The sequence below is a fragment of the Eschrichtius robustus genome, chromosome 15 (assembly GCF_028021215.1).
Source record: "Eschrichtius robustus isolate mEscRob2 chromosome 15, mEscRob2.pri, whole genome shotgun sequence".
Taxonomy (NCBI): Eukaryota; Metazoa; Chordata; class Mammalia; order Artiodactyla; family Eschrichtiidae; genus Eschrichtius; species Eschrichtius robustus.
In genome coordinates, this window is record NC_090838.1 from 90,821,545 (window position 1) to 90,839,469 (window position 17,925).

The 17,925-nt window shown below is 38.5% G+C and overlaps 1 protein-coding gene and 1 pseudogene across 3 annotated transcripts in view; one reads left to right on the forward strand and one right to left on the reverse strand.

The window, feature by feature from the left end:
- The window catches only part of IL1R1 (interleukin 1 receptor type 1), a 47,163-nt gene extending 44,417 nt beyond the window's left edge, over nt 1-2,746 (forward strand). For all 3 annotated transcript variants that reach the window (XM_068564031.1, XM_068564032.1, XM_068564033.1), the window contains one exon: nt 571-2,746. In XM_068564031.1, coding sequence (XP_068420132.1) covers nt 571-989 — 419 coding nt within the window. In that variant the 3' untranslated portion in view covers nt 990-2,746. The remainder of the gene's footprint in view (nt 1-570) is intronic.
- An 11,248-nt stretch (nt 2,747-13,994) lies between these two features.
- Nucleotides 13,995-17,925, reverse strand: part of LOC137777416 (elongation factor 1-alpha 1-like) — a 64,806-nt pseudogene continuing 60,875 nt past the window's right edge.

Genomic DNA, 17,925 nt, shown 5'->3' on the forward strand with positions numbered 1-17,925 from the left:
CTCCAGACACGCAGGCTCAGTAATCGTGGCTCACAGGCCCAGTTGCTCCGCGGCATGTGGGATCTTCCCAGACCAGGACTCGAACCCGTGTCCCCTGCATTGGCAGGCAGATTCTCAACCACTGCACCACCAGGGAAGCCCCCTTATTTGACAATTTTAAGAGCCTCTTAAGTGGTGCATGATGACGATTTTCATATTAAATGCAAAGTGTTTACTTTTCTTATATTCTGTTGGGGCAACAATTAACTAAGTTTTTTTCGTTTTGGAAAACTTAACTAGTTAGATCCAGTAGTTACTTTACAACTGATGGTAAAATAGGAGTGATACAGATCCAGTGGTTTAACAAGAAAGTTTATAAATTTCTACTTAAAGTGCATGAAATACTCACCTTTTGTGGGTCAGTTTTTGATCTATTCTATAAAATGAGAAACTCCTTCAATCTTAGGTAAGGCAAGAAAAAAGAGCATTAGGAGACATAGGCCATGGGGTGGGAAGAACCTTGAGGGGTTTTGGTTCTGGAGGGAATGATTGTAAGTTGAAAGTTTACTTGCTGTGCTTCGTGTTTTTCAGGCATTGTTGAGGTTGCTAATGAAACCATAAAGAAAAGCAGAAGACTGATCATCATTTTGGCCCGAGAAATATCAGGATTCTGCTGGCTGGGGAATTCATCTGAAGAGCAGATAGCCATGTACAACGCTCTCATTCAGGAAGGAATTAAAGTTGTCCTGCTGGAGCTAGAGAAAATCCCAGACTATGAGAAAATGCCAGAATCCATTAAATTCATTAAGCGGAAACAAGGGGCCATACGCTGGTCAGGGGACATTAGAGAAGGGTCGCAGTCTACGAACTCGAGGTTCTGGAAGAAGGTCAGGTACCACATGCCAGTCCAGCGGCAGCCGCCTTCAGCCAACCACAAGCTGCTGTCCCCGGCCACTCAGCTGGACTCTAAGGAGAAACGGCCACTGGAGGTCCACGTGCCCCTCGGGTAGCAGAGAAGCTTAGCCAAGAGTTCCTTGGTGACTCCTGTCTTCAGGCATTGCAGGCGGGGCTGGGCCTCACTGACTTGTACAGTCATACCACACACCTGTGTAGTCCCTTATCCCTGAGGTCACCTAGAATTGGATTGTTAAGGGAGCAGGATGTAGTGACAGTTGCCCTGTGGCCAGGGCAACTCAGAGCAGAGGGCTTGGGAAGTCCTTTAACAAGGCAGCAGATGCCCTGTCTGAATGTTTGAACTGCTGAGAAAAGGCACTGAGGCAGCAAACAAGAGGAATGAACATGCAGGAAATACCTTCTATAGACAGCTTTAGGAAGTCACCCACAGTCTGAGGGCAGGGCTGTGGCCCAGTCTGGGGACAGCAGGGTCACTGGTCCTCGAGCAGTTCTCTTGGACATTGCTGCAGGCACAGTGAGACCCGTACTTCCCAGGGAAATTAGACACATTCTTGGAGAACTTTCCATTTGCCTTGCATTTCCCATACCCCTTGACAGCTGGCAGTCACTTTCCAAAGATGGAATTTCCCTTCACAGACCTTTAAAACTGTCATTTCAATGAACAAAGGAATTCTCCAGTATTAGAAGGGTTTGCAATAACCTTAGCTTTCTGCAGTAGAGAGAGAATTTCAAGAGAAAGAGTTGCAAAGAATTGATCCACCTCTTAATGCCTTCCCCCTGGAATGACCATTCGGTTCTACCTTATTCTTCTGCATTTTACTTGACTCGTCCCTTCTTTGGAAGGACAACTTCCAAGTCACCTCCTCCTTATACTCTGTCATACACACACGGCCCCAGATGAACCAGCCTTCCCACGATGCTGCTCTGATCTCATCCTGCCCTGACTAGAATACTTCCACCGGCTCTTCCTGGTTCAGGAGCTAAAGCCCACATTCTCCCACTAGCATCTCACCACCCCAACACAGCTGGACCCCTGTTGGTCCTGCTCTGTGAATCCCAAGTTGTGCACCTTCATACCTGCCCCCAGTGCCCCTCCATCTCTGCCTCTCTTTCCTGTCTCCTCTGACTGGAAATTCTCCTCACATTTTCTCCAGCTGACCAGAATTTTACTGAAACTCAAAATTTACTCCAAGTCACTTCCTCCAAGAGATTTGCCCCAAGAAACTGCCCTAAGGCACTTGCTCTCTTTTTCTCAGTCTGATTGTACTTATTGTTGGCTGTCATTTTATGGGAAGTTTTTTCTGTCTCCAGCTAGGAGCCCTGCTCTCTTCAGGAGAGGTGTGGGTGTGTCTCTTTGTCGGAGGTGCCTTCAGAAGTAATTTGCACATATAACATAGATTTGTGTAGTGCTTTATTGTTTAAAAATGTCTGCAGATTATCTTATTTAATTTTTGAAAATCTCTTTTAGGGTTTCCTCTAACCTCTTCCTTTCAGGCCTTCCCCATTAATTAGATTTTACTGTATTATCTGATGGTAATTTTTTTGTTTGTTCTGGTCAGCCTAACTGTTTAAGTTTGCAAATGCAATGAAGTGTTTCATTTCCAGCCGTTAAAACTGGCTTAGCAGAATTTTTATTTTCCCCCTTCTGCCTCTATTTTATTTGCAATAAAAGAAAGGGTATTGAGCCATTTTTTCAATGATATTTTTGATAAATTATATTTGCACTGGTTAATGATGAAGGGTTATTTTTAAACTTGTTTGTATAATTCTGCAGCAGATACCAAATATTTTTATACAGTAAGATGCCAGATTCATGTACAGCACATATCACTGATCAATGGACTGTACTTATTTTCCAATAAATTGTCAAAACCTGGTATTGACCGTTCTCCTTCAAATCTGTTTCTTTGCCGGCCCTCTCCTGAGTTTACCTGCACACTCCCAGGTCCCAAAGAGAGTGAGGACACCTTCTGCCTGGGGAGGTCAGAGACCATTAGCTAACCAATGAGGGCTGATTCCCCTTTGTAGCCTCAGCTGTACTCCATCTGTTTGCTTGCTCCTAAGATGGATTAAAATGTGAGTCTTCTTATGAACCGTTTACCAGTCCAAAAACTGATAAGGGCAACCACTGTATAGACTTTTACATTTTCACAAGAAGGCCAAGACCCAGCTCTGCCCACCAGTGGGCAGACACTGGCCCCTCCCACCCAGAGGCATGAACAAGCCTCTAGACGAGCCTCACCCACCAGGGGGCAGACACCAGATGCAAGAAAACTACAGTCCTGCAGCCTGTGGATATGAGTCCCCAAGCACAGGTCAGAACCTACCCTGGGACCAGCTGGTCCCTGGCCCTTGGGTGAAGAAAGGGAGTGTACTGAAGGGACACACAGGACAATCCCTACAGAGGTCCACTTCTCCAAGTTTGAGAAACATAACTAACCTCCCACATACATAAAAATGCAAACAAATTTAGATGAAATGAGAAGGCAGAGAAATACGTTCCAGATGAAGGAACAAGATAAAACCCCAGAAGAACAACTAAGTGAAGTGGACATATGCAATGAACCCAAGAAATAGTTCAGAGTACTGATCATAAAGATGATCCAAGAACACGGGAAAAGAACAGACGCACAGAGTGAGAAGCTACAAGAAGTTTTTAACAAAGAGTTAGAATGTATAGAGACAACCAGAGCTGAAGAATACAAAAACTGAAATGCACTAGAAGAAATCTATAGCAGAATAAATGAGGCAGAAAAACAGTAAGTGAGCTGGAAGACGGGTGGAAATCACTGCCACAGAACAGAAAAAAGAATGAAAAGAAATGAGGACAGTCTAAGAGACTTCTGGAACGAGGTCAAATGCACCAACATTTGCATTATAGGGGTCCCAGAAGAAGAGAGAGAGAAAGGGCCTGAGAAAATATTTGAAGAGATAATAGCTAAAAACCTTCCTAACCTGGGAAAGGAAACAGTCATCCAAGCCCAGGAAGCACAGAGTCCCATACAGGATTAACCAAGGGAGGAACACTCCAAGACACATAGTAATCAATTTAACAAAAATTGAAGATAAAGGGAAAATATTAACAGCAACAAAGAAAAAGCAACAAACATATAAAGGAATCCCCATAGGGTTTCAGCTAATTTTTCAGCAGAAATTCTATGCCAGAAAGGAACAGCATGATATACTGAAAGTGATGGAAGGGAAAAACCTACAACAAAAATACTCTACCCAGCAAGGTTCTCATTCAGATTTGACAGAGAAATCAAAAGATTTACAAACAAGCAAAAGCTAAAAGAATTTAGCATCACCAAAGCAGCTTTACAACAAAATGCTAAAGGAACTTTTGTAAGCAGAAAAGGCCACAACTAGAAACAAGACAATTAACGAAATGGGAAAGGCAAACATACAGTAAAGGTAGGGAATCATCCACACACAAATATGATATGAAAAACAGTAATTGTGAGAGCAGGAGAGTACAAATGCTGGATATTTAAAATACATTTGATACACACTACTATGTATAAAATAGATAACTAATGAGGACCTACTGTATAGCACAAGGAATTCTACTCAGTACTCTGTAATGACCTATATGGGAAAAGAATCTAAAAAAGAGTGGATATATGTATATGTATAACTGATTCACTTTGCTGTACAGCAGAAACTAACACAACACTGTAAATCAACTATACTCCAATAAAAATTAAAGAAAATAAAATGCATTAAAAATTAAGAGGTGAGCAACTTAAAACAATCATGTATATACAGAGACTGCTATACTGAAAACTCATGGTAACCACAAACCCAAAATCTGTAATAGATATACACACAAAAAAGAAAAAAGAATCCAAACACAACACTAAAGATTATCAACAAATCACAAGAGAAGAGGACAAAAGAGGAAAGGAAAAATAAGATTACAAAAACAAATCCAAAACAATTAACAAAATGGCAATAAAAAATACAAATTGAGGAGCCTCCCATCAAGCCGCTTAGATAGTCTCAGCCACCAGAGGGCAGACAGCAGAAGCAAGAAAAACTACAATCCTGCAGCCTGTGGAACAAAACCACATTCACAGAAAGATAGGCAAGATGAAAAGGCAGAGGGCTATATACCAGATGAATGAACTAGATAAAACCCGAGAAAAACAACTAAATGAAGTGGAGATAGGCAACCTTCCAGAAAAAGAATTCAGAATAATGATAGTGAAGATGATCCAGGACCTCAGAATAAGAATGGAGGCAAAGACTGAGAAGATGCAAGAAATGATTAACAAAGACCTAGAAGAATTAAAGAACAAACAAACAGATGAACAATACAATAACTGAAATGAAAACTACACTAGGAGGAATCAATAGCAAAATAACTGAGGCAGAAGAACGGATAAGTGACCTGGAAGACAGAATGGTGGAATACACTGCTGCGGAACAGAATAAAGAAAAAAGAATGAAAAGAAATGAAGACAGCCTAAGAGATCTCTGGGACAACATTAAACACAACAACATTTGCATTATAGGGGTCCCAGAAGGAGAAGAGAGAGAGAAAGGACCAGAGAAAATATTTGAAGAGATTATACTCAAAAACTCCCCTAACATGGGAAAGGAAATAGCCACCCAAGTCCAGGAAGCGCAGCAAGTCCCACACAGGATAAACCCAAGGAGAAACAGGCTGAGACACATAGTAATCAAATTGAAAAAATTAAAGACAAAGAAAAATTATTGAAAGCAGCAAGGGAAAAACGACAAATAACATACAAGGGAACTCCCATAAAGTTAACAGCTGATTTCTCAGCAGAAACTCTACAAGCCAGAAGGGAGGGGCATGATATACTTAAAGTGATGAAAGGGAAGAACCTACAACCAAGATTACTCTACCCGGCAAGGATCTCATTTAAATTTGATAGAGAAATCAAAAGCTTTACAGACAAGCAAAAGCTAAGACAATTCAGCACCACCAAACCAGCTCTACAACAAATGCTAAAGGAACTTCTCTAAGTGGGAAACACAAGAGAAGAAAAGGACCTACAAAAACAAACCCAAAACAATTAAGAAAATGGTCATAGGAACATACATATCAATAATTACCTAAAACGTGAATGGATTAAATGCTCCAACCAAAAGACACAGGCTTGCTGAATGGATACAAAAACAAGACCCATATATATGTGGTCTACAAGAGACTCACTTCAGACCTAGGGACACATACAGACTGAAAGTGAGGGGATGGAAAAAGATATTCCATGCAAATGGAAATCAAAAGAAAGCTGGAGTAGCTATACTCATATCAGATAAAATAGACTTTAAAATAAAGAATGTTACAGGAGACAAGGAGGGACACTACATAATGATCAAGGGATCAATCCAAGAAGAAGATATAACAATTATAAATATATATGCACCCAACATAGGAGCACCTCAATACATAAGGCAACTGCTAACAGCTATAAAAGAGGAAATGGACAGTAACACAATAATAGTGGGGGACATTAACACCTCACTTACACCAATGGACAGATCATCCAAAAGGAAAATAAATAAGGAAACAGAAGCTTTAAATGACACAATAGACCAGATAGATTTACTTGATATTTATAGGACATTCCATCCAAAAACAGCAGATTACACGTTCTTCTCAAGTGCGCACGGAACATTCTCCAGGATAGATCACATCTTGGGTCACAAATCAAGCCTCAGTAAATTTAAGAAAATTGAAATCATATCAAGCATCTTTTCTGACCACAACGCTATGAGATTAGAAATGAATTACAGGGAAAAAACCACAAACACATGGAGACTAAACAATACGTTACTAAATAACCAAGAGATCACTGAAGAAATCAAAGAGGAAATCAAAAAATACCTAGAGACAAATGACAATGAAAACACGACGACCCAAAACCTATGGGATGCAGCAAAAGCAGTTCTAAGACGGAAGATTATAGCTATACAAGCCTACCTCAAGAAACAAGAAAAATCTCAAGTAAACAATCTAACTTTACACCTAAAGAAACTAGAGAAAGAAGAACAAACAAAAACGAAAGTTAGCAGAAGGAAAGAAATCATAAAGATCAGAGCGGAAATAAATGAAATAGAAACAAAGCAAACAATAGCAAAGATCAATAAAACTAAAAGCTGGTTCTTTGAGAAGATAAACAAAATTGATAAGCCATTAGCCAGACTCATCAAGAGGGAGAGGACTCAAATCAATAAAATTAGAAATGAAAAAGGAGAAGTTACAACAGACACCGCAGAAATACAAAGCATCCTAAGAGACTACTACAAGCAACTTTATGCCAATAAAATGGACAACCTGGAAGAAATGGACAAATTCTTAGAAAGATATAACCTTCCAAGACTGAACCAGGAAGAAACAAAATATGAACAGACCAATCACAAGTAATGAAATTGAAACTGTGATTAAAAATCTTCCAACAAACAAAAGGTCCAGGAGCAGATGGCTTCACAGGTGAATTCTACCAAACATTTAGAGAAGAGCTAACACCCATCCTTCTCAACCTCTTCCAAAAAATTGCAGAGGAAGGAACATTTCCAAGCTCATTCTATGAGGCCACCACTACCCTGATCCCAAAACCAGACAAAGAAACTACAAAAAAAGAAAATTACAGACCAATATCACTGATGAATATAGATGGCGAAATCCTCAACAAAATACTAGCAAACAGAATCCAACAACACATTAAAGGGATCATACACCACGATCAAGTGGGATTTATCCCAGGGATGCAAGGATTCTTCAATATTTACGCAAATCAATCAATGTGATACACCATATTAACAAATTGAAGAAAAACCATATGATCATCTCAAAAGATGCAGAAAAAGCTTTTGACAAAATTCAACACCCATTTATGACAAAAACTCTCCAGAAAGTGGGCATAGAGGGAATCTACCTCAACATAATAAAGGCCATATATGACCAACCCACAGCAAACATCATTCTCAATGGTGAAAAACTGAAAGCATTTCCTCTAAGATCAGGAACGAGACAAGGATGTCCACTCTCACCACTATTATTCAACATAGTTTTGGAAGTCCTAGCCACGGCAATCAGAGAAGAAAAAGAAAGAAAAGGAATACAAATTGGAAAAGAAGAAGTAAAACTGTCACTGTTTGCAGATGACATGATACTATACATAGAGAATCCTAAAAATGCCACCAGAAAACTACTAGAGCTAATCAGTGAATTTGGTAAAGTTGCAGGATACAAAATTAATGCACAGAAATCTCTTGCATTCCTATACACTAATGATGAAAAATCTGTAAGAGAAATTATGGAAACACTCCCACTTACCATTGCAACAAAAAGAATAAAATACCTAGGAATCAACCTACTTGGGGAGACAAAAAACCTGTATGCAGAAAACTATAAGACACTGATGAAAGAAATTAAAGATGATACCAACAGATGGAGAGATATACCATGTTCTTGGATTGGAAGAATCAATATTGTGAAAATGACTATACTACGCAAAGCAATCTACAGATTCAATGCAATCCCTATCAAATTACCAATGGCATTTTTTTACGGAGCTAGAACAAATCATCTTAAAATTTGTATGGAGACACAAAAGACCCCGAATAGCCAAAGCAGTCTTGAGGGAAAAAAACGGAGCTGGAGCAATCAGACTCCCTGTCTTCAGAGTATACTACAAAGCTACAGTAATCAAGACAATATGGTACTGGCACAAAAACAGAAACATAGATCAATGGAACAGGATAGAAAGCCCAGAGAAAAACCCATGCACTTATGGTCAACTAATCTATGACAAAGGAGGCAAAGATATACAATGGAGAAAAGACAGTCTCTTCAATAAGTGGTGCTGGGAAAACTGGACAGCTACATGTAAAAGAATGAAATTAGAATACTCCCTAACACCATATGCAAAAATAAACTCAAAAATGGATTCGAGACCTTAATGTAAGACCGGACACTATCAAACTCTTAGAGGAAAACATAGGAAGAACACTCTTTGACATAAATCACAGCAAGATCTTTTTTGATCCACCTCCTAGAGTAATGGAAATAAAAACAAAAATAAACAAATGGGACCTAATGATTCTTAAAAGCTTATGCACAGCAAAGGAAACCATAAACAAGACGAAAAGACAACCCTCAGAATGGGAGAAAATATTTGCAAACGAATCAATGGACAAAGGATTAATCTCCAAAATATATAAACAGCTCATACAGCTCAATACTAAAGAAACAAACAACCCAGTCCAAAAATGGGCTGAAGCCCTAAACAGACATTTCTCCAAGGAAGACATACACATGGCCAAGAAGCACATGAAAAGCTGCTCAACATCACTAATTAGAGAAATGCAAATCAAAACTACAATGAGGTATCACCTCACACCAGTTAGAATGGGCATCATCAGAAAATCTACAAACAACAAATGCTGGAGAGGGTGTGGAGGAAAGGGAACACCCTTGCACTGTTGGTGGGAATGTAAATTGATAGAGTCACTATGGAGAACACTATGGAGGTTCCTTAAAAAACTAAAAATAGAATTACCATATGATCAAGCAATCCCACTACTGGGCATATACCCAGAGAAAACTGTAATTCAAAAAGACACGTGCACCCCAATGTTCATTGCAGCACTATTTACAATAGATAGGTCATGGAAGCAACCTAAATGCCCACTGACAGACGAATGGATAAAGAAGTTGTCGTACATATATACAATGGAATATTACTCAGCCATAAAAAGGAACGAAATTGAGTCATTTGTTGAGACTTGGATGGATCTAGAGACTGCCATACAGCGTGAAGTAAGTCAGAAAGAGAAAAACAAATATCGTATATTAACACATGTATGTGGAACCTAGAAAAATGGTACAGATGAACCGGTTTGCAGGGCAGACATTCACACACAGATGTAGAGAACAAACGTATGGACACCAAGGGGGGAAAACTGTGGTGCGATGGGGATGGTGGTGTGCTGAATTGGACAATTGGGATTGATATGTATATACTGATGGGTATAAAATTGATGACGTGATTTTAAAAAATCTAATTTGATATATTAACATTCCTTTCAATGATCCCTAAAAAAAAAAAAATACATATTGATAATGACCTTAAATGTAAACAGATTAAATGCTCCAACCAAAAGGCAGACTGGCTGACTGGATAGAAAAACACGACCTGTACTTATACTGCCTACAAGAGACCCACTTAAGATCTAGAGACGTATACAGACTGAAGGCGAGGGGATAGAAAATGATATTCTAAGCAAATGGAAATCAAAAGAAAGCTGGAGTAGCAATACTTAGACAAAATAGACTTTAAAATAAAAACTGTTACAAGAGACAAAGAAGGACACTACATAATGATCAAGGGATCAATCCAAGAAGACGACCTAACGATTGTAAATATATATGCACCCAACATAGGAGCACCTTAATATATAAGGCAAATGTTACCAGACATAAAAGGAGAAATTGACAGTAAGGCAATTATAGTGGGGGACTTTAACACCCCACTTACATCAATGGACAGAACATCCAGACTGAATATCAATAAGGAAACTCAGGCCTTAAATGACACAGTAGACCAGATGGACTTAACTGATAATTATTGAGCATTCCATCTGAAAGCAGCAGAATAAACATTCTTTTCAAGTGCACATGGAACTTCTCCAGGATAGATCACATGTTGGGCCACAAAGCAAGCCTTGGTAAATTTAAGAAAACTGGAATCATATCAAGCATCGTTTCTGACCACAACACTATGAGGTTAGAAATCAACTACAAGAAAAAAATACAAACACGTGGAGGCTAAATAATATTCTACTGAAGAACCAGTGGATCACTGAAGAAATCAAAGAGAAAATTCAGAAAAAGCTAGAAACAAATAAAAACAAAAACGTGTTGATCCAAAATCTTTGGGAGGCAGCAAAAGCAGTTCTAAGAGGGAAGTTTACAGCAATACAATCTTACCTCAGGAAACAAGAAAAGTCTCAAACAACCTAACCTTACACATAAAGTGACTATAGAAAGAAGAACAAACAAAACCCAAAGTTAGTAGGAGGAAATCATAAAGATCAGAGCAGAAATAAATGAAATAGAAACAAAGAAAAAAGCAAACATCAATGAAACTAAAAGCTGGTTCTTTGAAAGAGAAACAAAATGGATAAATCTTTAGCCAGACTCATCAACAAGAAAAGGGAGAGGATTCAAATGAATAAAATTAGAAATGAAAAAGGAGAAATTACAACTGACAACACAGAAATACAAAGGATCATAAGAGACTACAACAAGCAACTAACTATATGCCAATAAAATGGACAACCTAGAAGAAATGGACACATTCTTAGAAAGGTACAGTCTCCCAAGACTGAAACAGGATGAAATAGAGAATATGAACAGACCAATTACAAGTACTGAAATTGAATCTGTGATTTAAAAACTCCCAACAAACAAAAGTTCAGGACCAGATGGCTTCACAAGTGAATTCTACCAAATATTTAGAGAAAAGGTTATGCCTATCCTTCTGAAACTATTCCAAAGAATTGCAGAGGAAGGAAGACTTCCAAACTCATTCTATGAGGCCACCATCACCCTGATACTAAAACTGGACAAAGATACCACAAAAAAAGAAAATTACAGGCCAATATCCCTGATGAATATAAATGCAAACATCCTCAACAAATACTAGCAAACCAAATCCAACAATACATTAAAAGGATCATACACCATGATTGAGAGGGATTTATCCCAGTGATGCAAGGATTTTTCAGTATCTGAAAATCAATCAGTGTAATATACCACATTAACAAATTGAAGAATAAAAACCATATAATCATCTCAGTAGATGCAGAAAAAGTTTTTGACAAAATTTAACACACATTTATGATAAAAACTCTCCAGAAAGTGGGCATAGAGGGAAGCTTCCTTAACATAATAAAGGCCATATATGACAAACCCACAGCTAACATCATACTCAGTGGTGAAAAGCTGAAAGCATTGCCTCTAAAATCCGGAATAAGACAAGGATGCCGGCTCTTGCCACTTTTATTCAACGTAGTTTTGTAAGTCCTAGCCACAGCAATCAGAGAAGAAAAAGAAATAAAAGGAACCCAAATTGGAAAGGAAGAAGTAAAACTGTCACTGTTTGCAGATAATATGATACGATACATAGAAAATCCTAAAGATGCTACCAGAAAACTACTAGAGCTCATCAATGAATTTGGTAAAGTTTCAGGATAGAAAAATTAATACACAGAAATCTGTTGTATTTCTATACACTAACAATGAAAGATCAGAAAGAGAAATTAAGGAAACGATCTCATTTACCATCACATCAAAACCAATAAAATACCTAGGAATAATCACACCTAAGGAGGAAAAAACCTGTACTCCAAAAACTAAGATGCTGATAAAAAAATTGAATACAACACAGTTAGAAATATAGCATGCTATTGAACTGGAGGAATCAGTATTGTCAAAATGACTATACTACCCAAAGCAATCTACATATTCATTGCAATCCCTATCAAACTACCAATGGCATTTTACACAGAACTAGAAGAAAAAATTTGTATGGAGACACAAAAAGACTCCAAATAGCCAAAGCAATCTTGAGAAAGAAAAACTGAGCTGGAGGAATCAGGCTCCCTGATTTCAGGCTATACTACAAAGCTACAGTAATCAAAACAGTATGGTACTGGCACAAAAACAGACATATAGATCAATGGAAGAGGAAGGCCCAGAAATAAACCCATGCACCTATGGTCAATTAATATACAACAAAAAAGGGAAGCATATACAATGGAGAAAAGACAGTCTCTTCAATAAGTGGTACTGGGAAAACAGAACTGCTAGATGTAAAAGAATGAAATTAGAACATCCTCTAACACCATATACAAAAATAGACTCAAAATGGATTAAAGACCTAAATATAAGACCAGTTACTGTAAAACTCCTAGCGGAAAACAAAGGCAGAACACCCTTTGACAAAAATTGCTGGAGTATCTTCTTGGATCTTTCTCCTAGAGTAATGAAAGAAAACAAAAATAAAGAAATGGGGACTAATTAAACGTAAAAGCTTTTACACAGCAATGGAAACTGTAAACAAATGAAAAGACAACATACAGAATGGCAGAAAATATTTGCAATTGATGTGACTGACAAGGGATTAATCTCCAAAATATACAAACAGCTCATACAACTCAGTATCAAAAAGCAAACAACCTCATCAAAAATGGGCAAAAGATCTATGAAGATATCTCTTCAAAGAAAACATACAGATTCCAAAAGGCACATGAAAAGATTCTCAGCATGGCTGATTATTAGAGAAATGCAAATCAAAACTACAATGAGGTATCACCTCACACCAGTCAGAATTTCCATTATTAAAATGTCTGCAAATAACAAATGCTGGAGAGGGTGTGGAGAGAAAGGAACCCTCCTACACTGTTGGTGGGTGTGTAAATTGGTGCAGCCACTATGGAGAACAATATGGAGAATCTTTAAAACTATAAATAAAACTACCATGTGATCCTGCAGTCCTGGTCATGTATTTGGAGAAAACCATAATTGAAAAAGATACATGCACCCCAATGTTCATAGCAGCACTATTTACAATAGCCAAGACATGGAATCAACCTAAATGTACATCAATAGATGAATGAACAAAGAAGATGTGGTGTATATACATACAATGAAATATTACTTGGCCATAAAAAAGAATGAAATAATGCCATTTTCAGCAACATGAATGGATCTAGAGCTTATCATACTAAGTGAAGTAAGCCAGGCAAAGACAAATATCATATAATATCACTTATATTTTAAAACTCTTTAAAAAAGATACAAATTATATACAAAACAAAAATAGACCCACAGACACAGAAAAACTTAAGGTTACTAAAGGGGATGGGGGGACAGGTATAAATTACGAGTGGGGGATTAAGATGTACACACTATTATATATAAAGTAGATAACCAACAAGGACTACTGTATGGCATATATATTTATCTGAATCAATTGACTGTATGCCTGAAACTAATGCAAAATTGTAATTCAACTATATTTTAATTTAAAAAAAAAAGCGGGTATTGGGGATAATACTCATTTAGCTTTCTGAACTTTCTGGGCAGACCTGGTGCCTTGTCAACTCCAGCTGCCTTCTTGTCTGCCTCTTTGATGACATCCACAGTTACTGTCTATCTCATGTCATGAACAGCAAAACGACCAAGGATAGTCATAGAGGTTCACAACACACATGGGCTTGCCAACAAGCATATCAACAATGGCAACATCACCAGATTTCAAGAATTTGGGGACATCTTCCAGCTTTTTTTTCCAGAATGATAATCAATCTTCTCTTTCAGCTCAGCAAACTTGTAAGCAATGTGAGTTGTGTGACAGTCCAGCACAGGTGAATATCCAATGCTGATTTGGCCTGGATGGTTCAAGATAATCACTTAAGCTGTGAAGCCAGATGTTTCCACTGGTGGGTCATTTTTGCTGTCACAAGCCACATTGCCATGACAAACATATTTGACAGACATGCTCTTGACATTGAAGCCCACATTGTCCCCAGGAAGGGCTTTACTCAAAACTTAATGGTGCATTTCAACAGACTTTACTTCAGTTGTAACAATGACTGGAGCAAAGGTGACCACCATGCCACGTTTGAGAACACAAGTCTCCACTCGACCCAAAGGGACAGTACCAATAACACCAATTTTGTAGACATCCTGGAGGGGCAGATGCAAGGACTTGTCAGTTGGACAAGTTGGTGGCAAAATGCAATCCAGAGCTTCAAGCAGTGTGGTTGGTTCCACTGGCATTGCCATCTTTACGGGTGACTTTCCATCCCTTGAACCAAGGCATGCTAGCACTTGGCTCCAGCATATTCTCATCATTCCAGCCAGAAATTGGCACAAATTCTACTGTGTCACAGTTGTAGCCAATTTTCTTAATGTAGGTGCTAAATTCCTTAATAATTTTCTTGTATCTCTTCTGGCTGTAAGGTGACCAGTGGAATCCATTTTGTTAACTCCAACAATTAGTTCTTTCACACCCAGAGTGTTAGCCAGAAGGGCATATTCTTGGAGATACCTGCTTCAAATTCACAACACCAGCAGCAACAATCAGGACAGCACAGTCAGCCTGGGATGTGCCTGAAATCATGTTTTTGACAAAGTCTCTGTGTCCTGGGGCATCAATGATGGTCACATAGTACTTGCTGTTCTCGCATTCCCACAGGGAGATGTCAATGGTGATAACATACTCATGTTCAGCTTTCAGTTTGTCCAAGACCCAGGCATACCGTAAGCAGCTTTTGGCAGGAAAGAGCTCTCTGCAGGAGACACCTCTTGTCCTGTCACTAACCTTAAACAAAGCACCTCCATATTCTACGCATCTCCAGCCCTAGCACACCTTTCAAATCTTTTGATCACATAATACCTTGCCTAATCTGTTGGCTCTTTTCATAGATCAAAGAAGTAGAAATGAAGAATAAGTAATTAACAGATGACCAAATCTCTTCCCTGGCTTTCCCTTCAGTAATCTTGTGAAAAAGCTGTGTGAACAAGATAGCATCTAAAGAAAAACCACAAGAAGTCTATAAGCCTGCAGACAAGCCTGTGTACAGTGGGGGATGGTGACCATTCTGACCCCCTATCTCAGTGATTAACTGAGATTACACCCTTTTTCCCTTTAAAAACTTTCATGGTCAAGCACAATCTTTGGAGATGGGTTTTGGGGGACACTGAGTCCACCATCTAACCAGATTGCTGGCATTCTGATGAAAAGCAGCTTTCCTTTCTACCAACATCTCTCTCTTGTGTATTGATTTGAGTGGCGAGCAGGTGGATTGGATTTGGTAACAGATTTTTTGGCATCCAATGCGGAGCTGAACTCTCATGATATTTTGGTCCTCTGGGCTTCCTGGAGTAAGGCCACCAGCCACAGCAATGCACCAGGACAGTAGTGATGAGTCAGCTGCTCATGGCTAGCTTGGCTTCGTGGGGAAATTTCTGGGGAGGTCTCAGAAGCTGACTAAGCCTATTTTTTAGAGGACTCTCCTGGTCTCTTTCCTGCCTGACACCAGCTGCCTTTTTACTTCAGGTTGATAGACATGAAACTTGCAACTTTAAGAGCTGATGGGCTCTAGGTCTGGGTAAATCTGCTGGAGCTAGCACCAGCCAATCTCTCTTTCCTGTTCTGTGGCAGCTTGCTGCCCTTTGACCTTGATGAGCGTCAGTCCTCCCTGCCATAGAGTGTCAATTCTTTAAAGGAGCAGAAAAAGTGAGATTCTAAACTGGTCTCTTCACAGGCTTGAGGAGAATTTGGGTTTGTGACCAGTCAGGTTTGTGAATTTGTGTTTTGTGTCTATCTTTTGTTTTTTGAAATGGGAAAGATTTTTGTTATGAGACTAAGAGACTAAGAGAAAGATGGTATTTTATTATAACATTGTGTGGCCACAATACTCTTTAGATTTTAGAGAAAAACTGGTTAAGATGAAACTCTTTTGAAACTCCAAAACAGATTCCTTTTCTTGTATATGCAATTAGAAAAATCTAGCTTGGAAAAATAACTCTTTAAATTCTGATCCTTAGAGAAGGGCCTTTCTGGGAGAAGTTGTTTTTACCCTTCCTGTGCCTTTGAGATGTAGATGATCTACCTGGGCTCTTAGGAACTTATATAATCAATGTGTGATCCTTGGGACTGAAGGCTCCATCAGCCAAAGTTTAGTTCATAAGCCTTCTAAGGGTTTGTCAAGGACAAATAGTAAAGCCTTTGTCATCTGAGCGAGCAACGTTTATTCCTTTGTAAACTAGTAAGTGTATATTGTAATACCTGATTCATAACTGAGTTTTTTAAATTTATTTTTTAATTTTTATTTTTTAAATGTATTTATTTTTGGCTGTGTTGGGTCTTCGTTGCTGCACGCTGGCTTTCTCTAGTTGCAGCAAGTGTGGACTACTCTTCATTGTGGTGCGTGGGCTTCTCATTGTGGTGGCTTCTCTTGTTGCAGAGCACGGGCTCTAGGTGTGCAGCCTTCAGTAGTTGTGGCTCGCGGGCTCTAGAGCGCAGGCTCAGTAGTTGTGGTGCATGGGTTTAGTTGCCCTGCAGCATGTGGGATATTCCTGGACCAGGGCTCGAACCCATGTCCCCTGAATGGGCAGGTGGATTCTTAACCACTGCACCACCAGGGAAGTACCATAACTGAGTTTTTTCAAGTGAACCTATGAGAGCTCTAGTTTTGTCTGTTTATATGTCTGTGAACACATTATACATATGAAATATCTCTACCTCTGGAAAATATTATCAAAATTGAATCTATAAAGAGCTCTACTTAACTGACTTAAAAGTAAGCAAGCACTTACAAATTAAATATAAAAGTAGCTAGGCAAAATGGCTTTCAGGTTCATGTGCACTGGGAATTATTCAATATTAAGTTGATATCTGGTATTAAGGTTAGTTTAAGTTTGCTGATCTAATTAATGTAAACACGTCTTTAGAGTCATGAACATTAAGTATACTACTTTTATTATACTTGGTTTTAATAGAAATAACAAACAAGATCTTGTTATATCTGTTGCAAATTTGTCAGCAAGAAAATTAAATTATTGTGATAAAATTCTTATAAGTAAATTGAATGCAAATGAGGCAAGAGCTTTTGGGTGAATTGTTTAGAAATAATCATGTTTTAGACATGTGTCCTTGAACATAATCACTCCAGATATTTGGTAAATTGAAATCTTAGAGTTATGCCAAATTGAGTTAAATGATGGAAGTTTAATAACTAGGTCATTCCCTACCAAAAAAGAAATATTGAAATATTAATTACCTGACATTGGCTTCTTTATATGGAAAAACTAAAAGTGTTCAGAACTATAGATGAATATATTTGGTGCCACCCTTAGATATTCTCTATAAGAAAGCACATATTTTTAGAAATTATTATTGGTATTTATGTTTGCCAATCTATTGAATGCTAATGTAGAGGACAGTTCATTAGTGCCTATTTCTTAGTTTTCACTGGAAA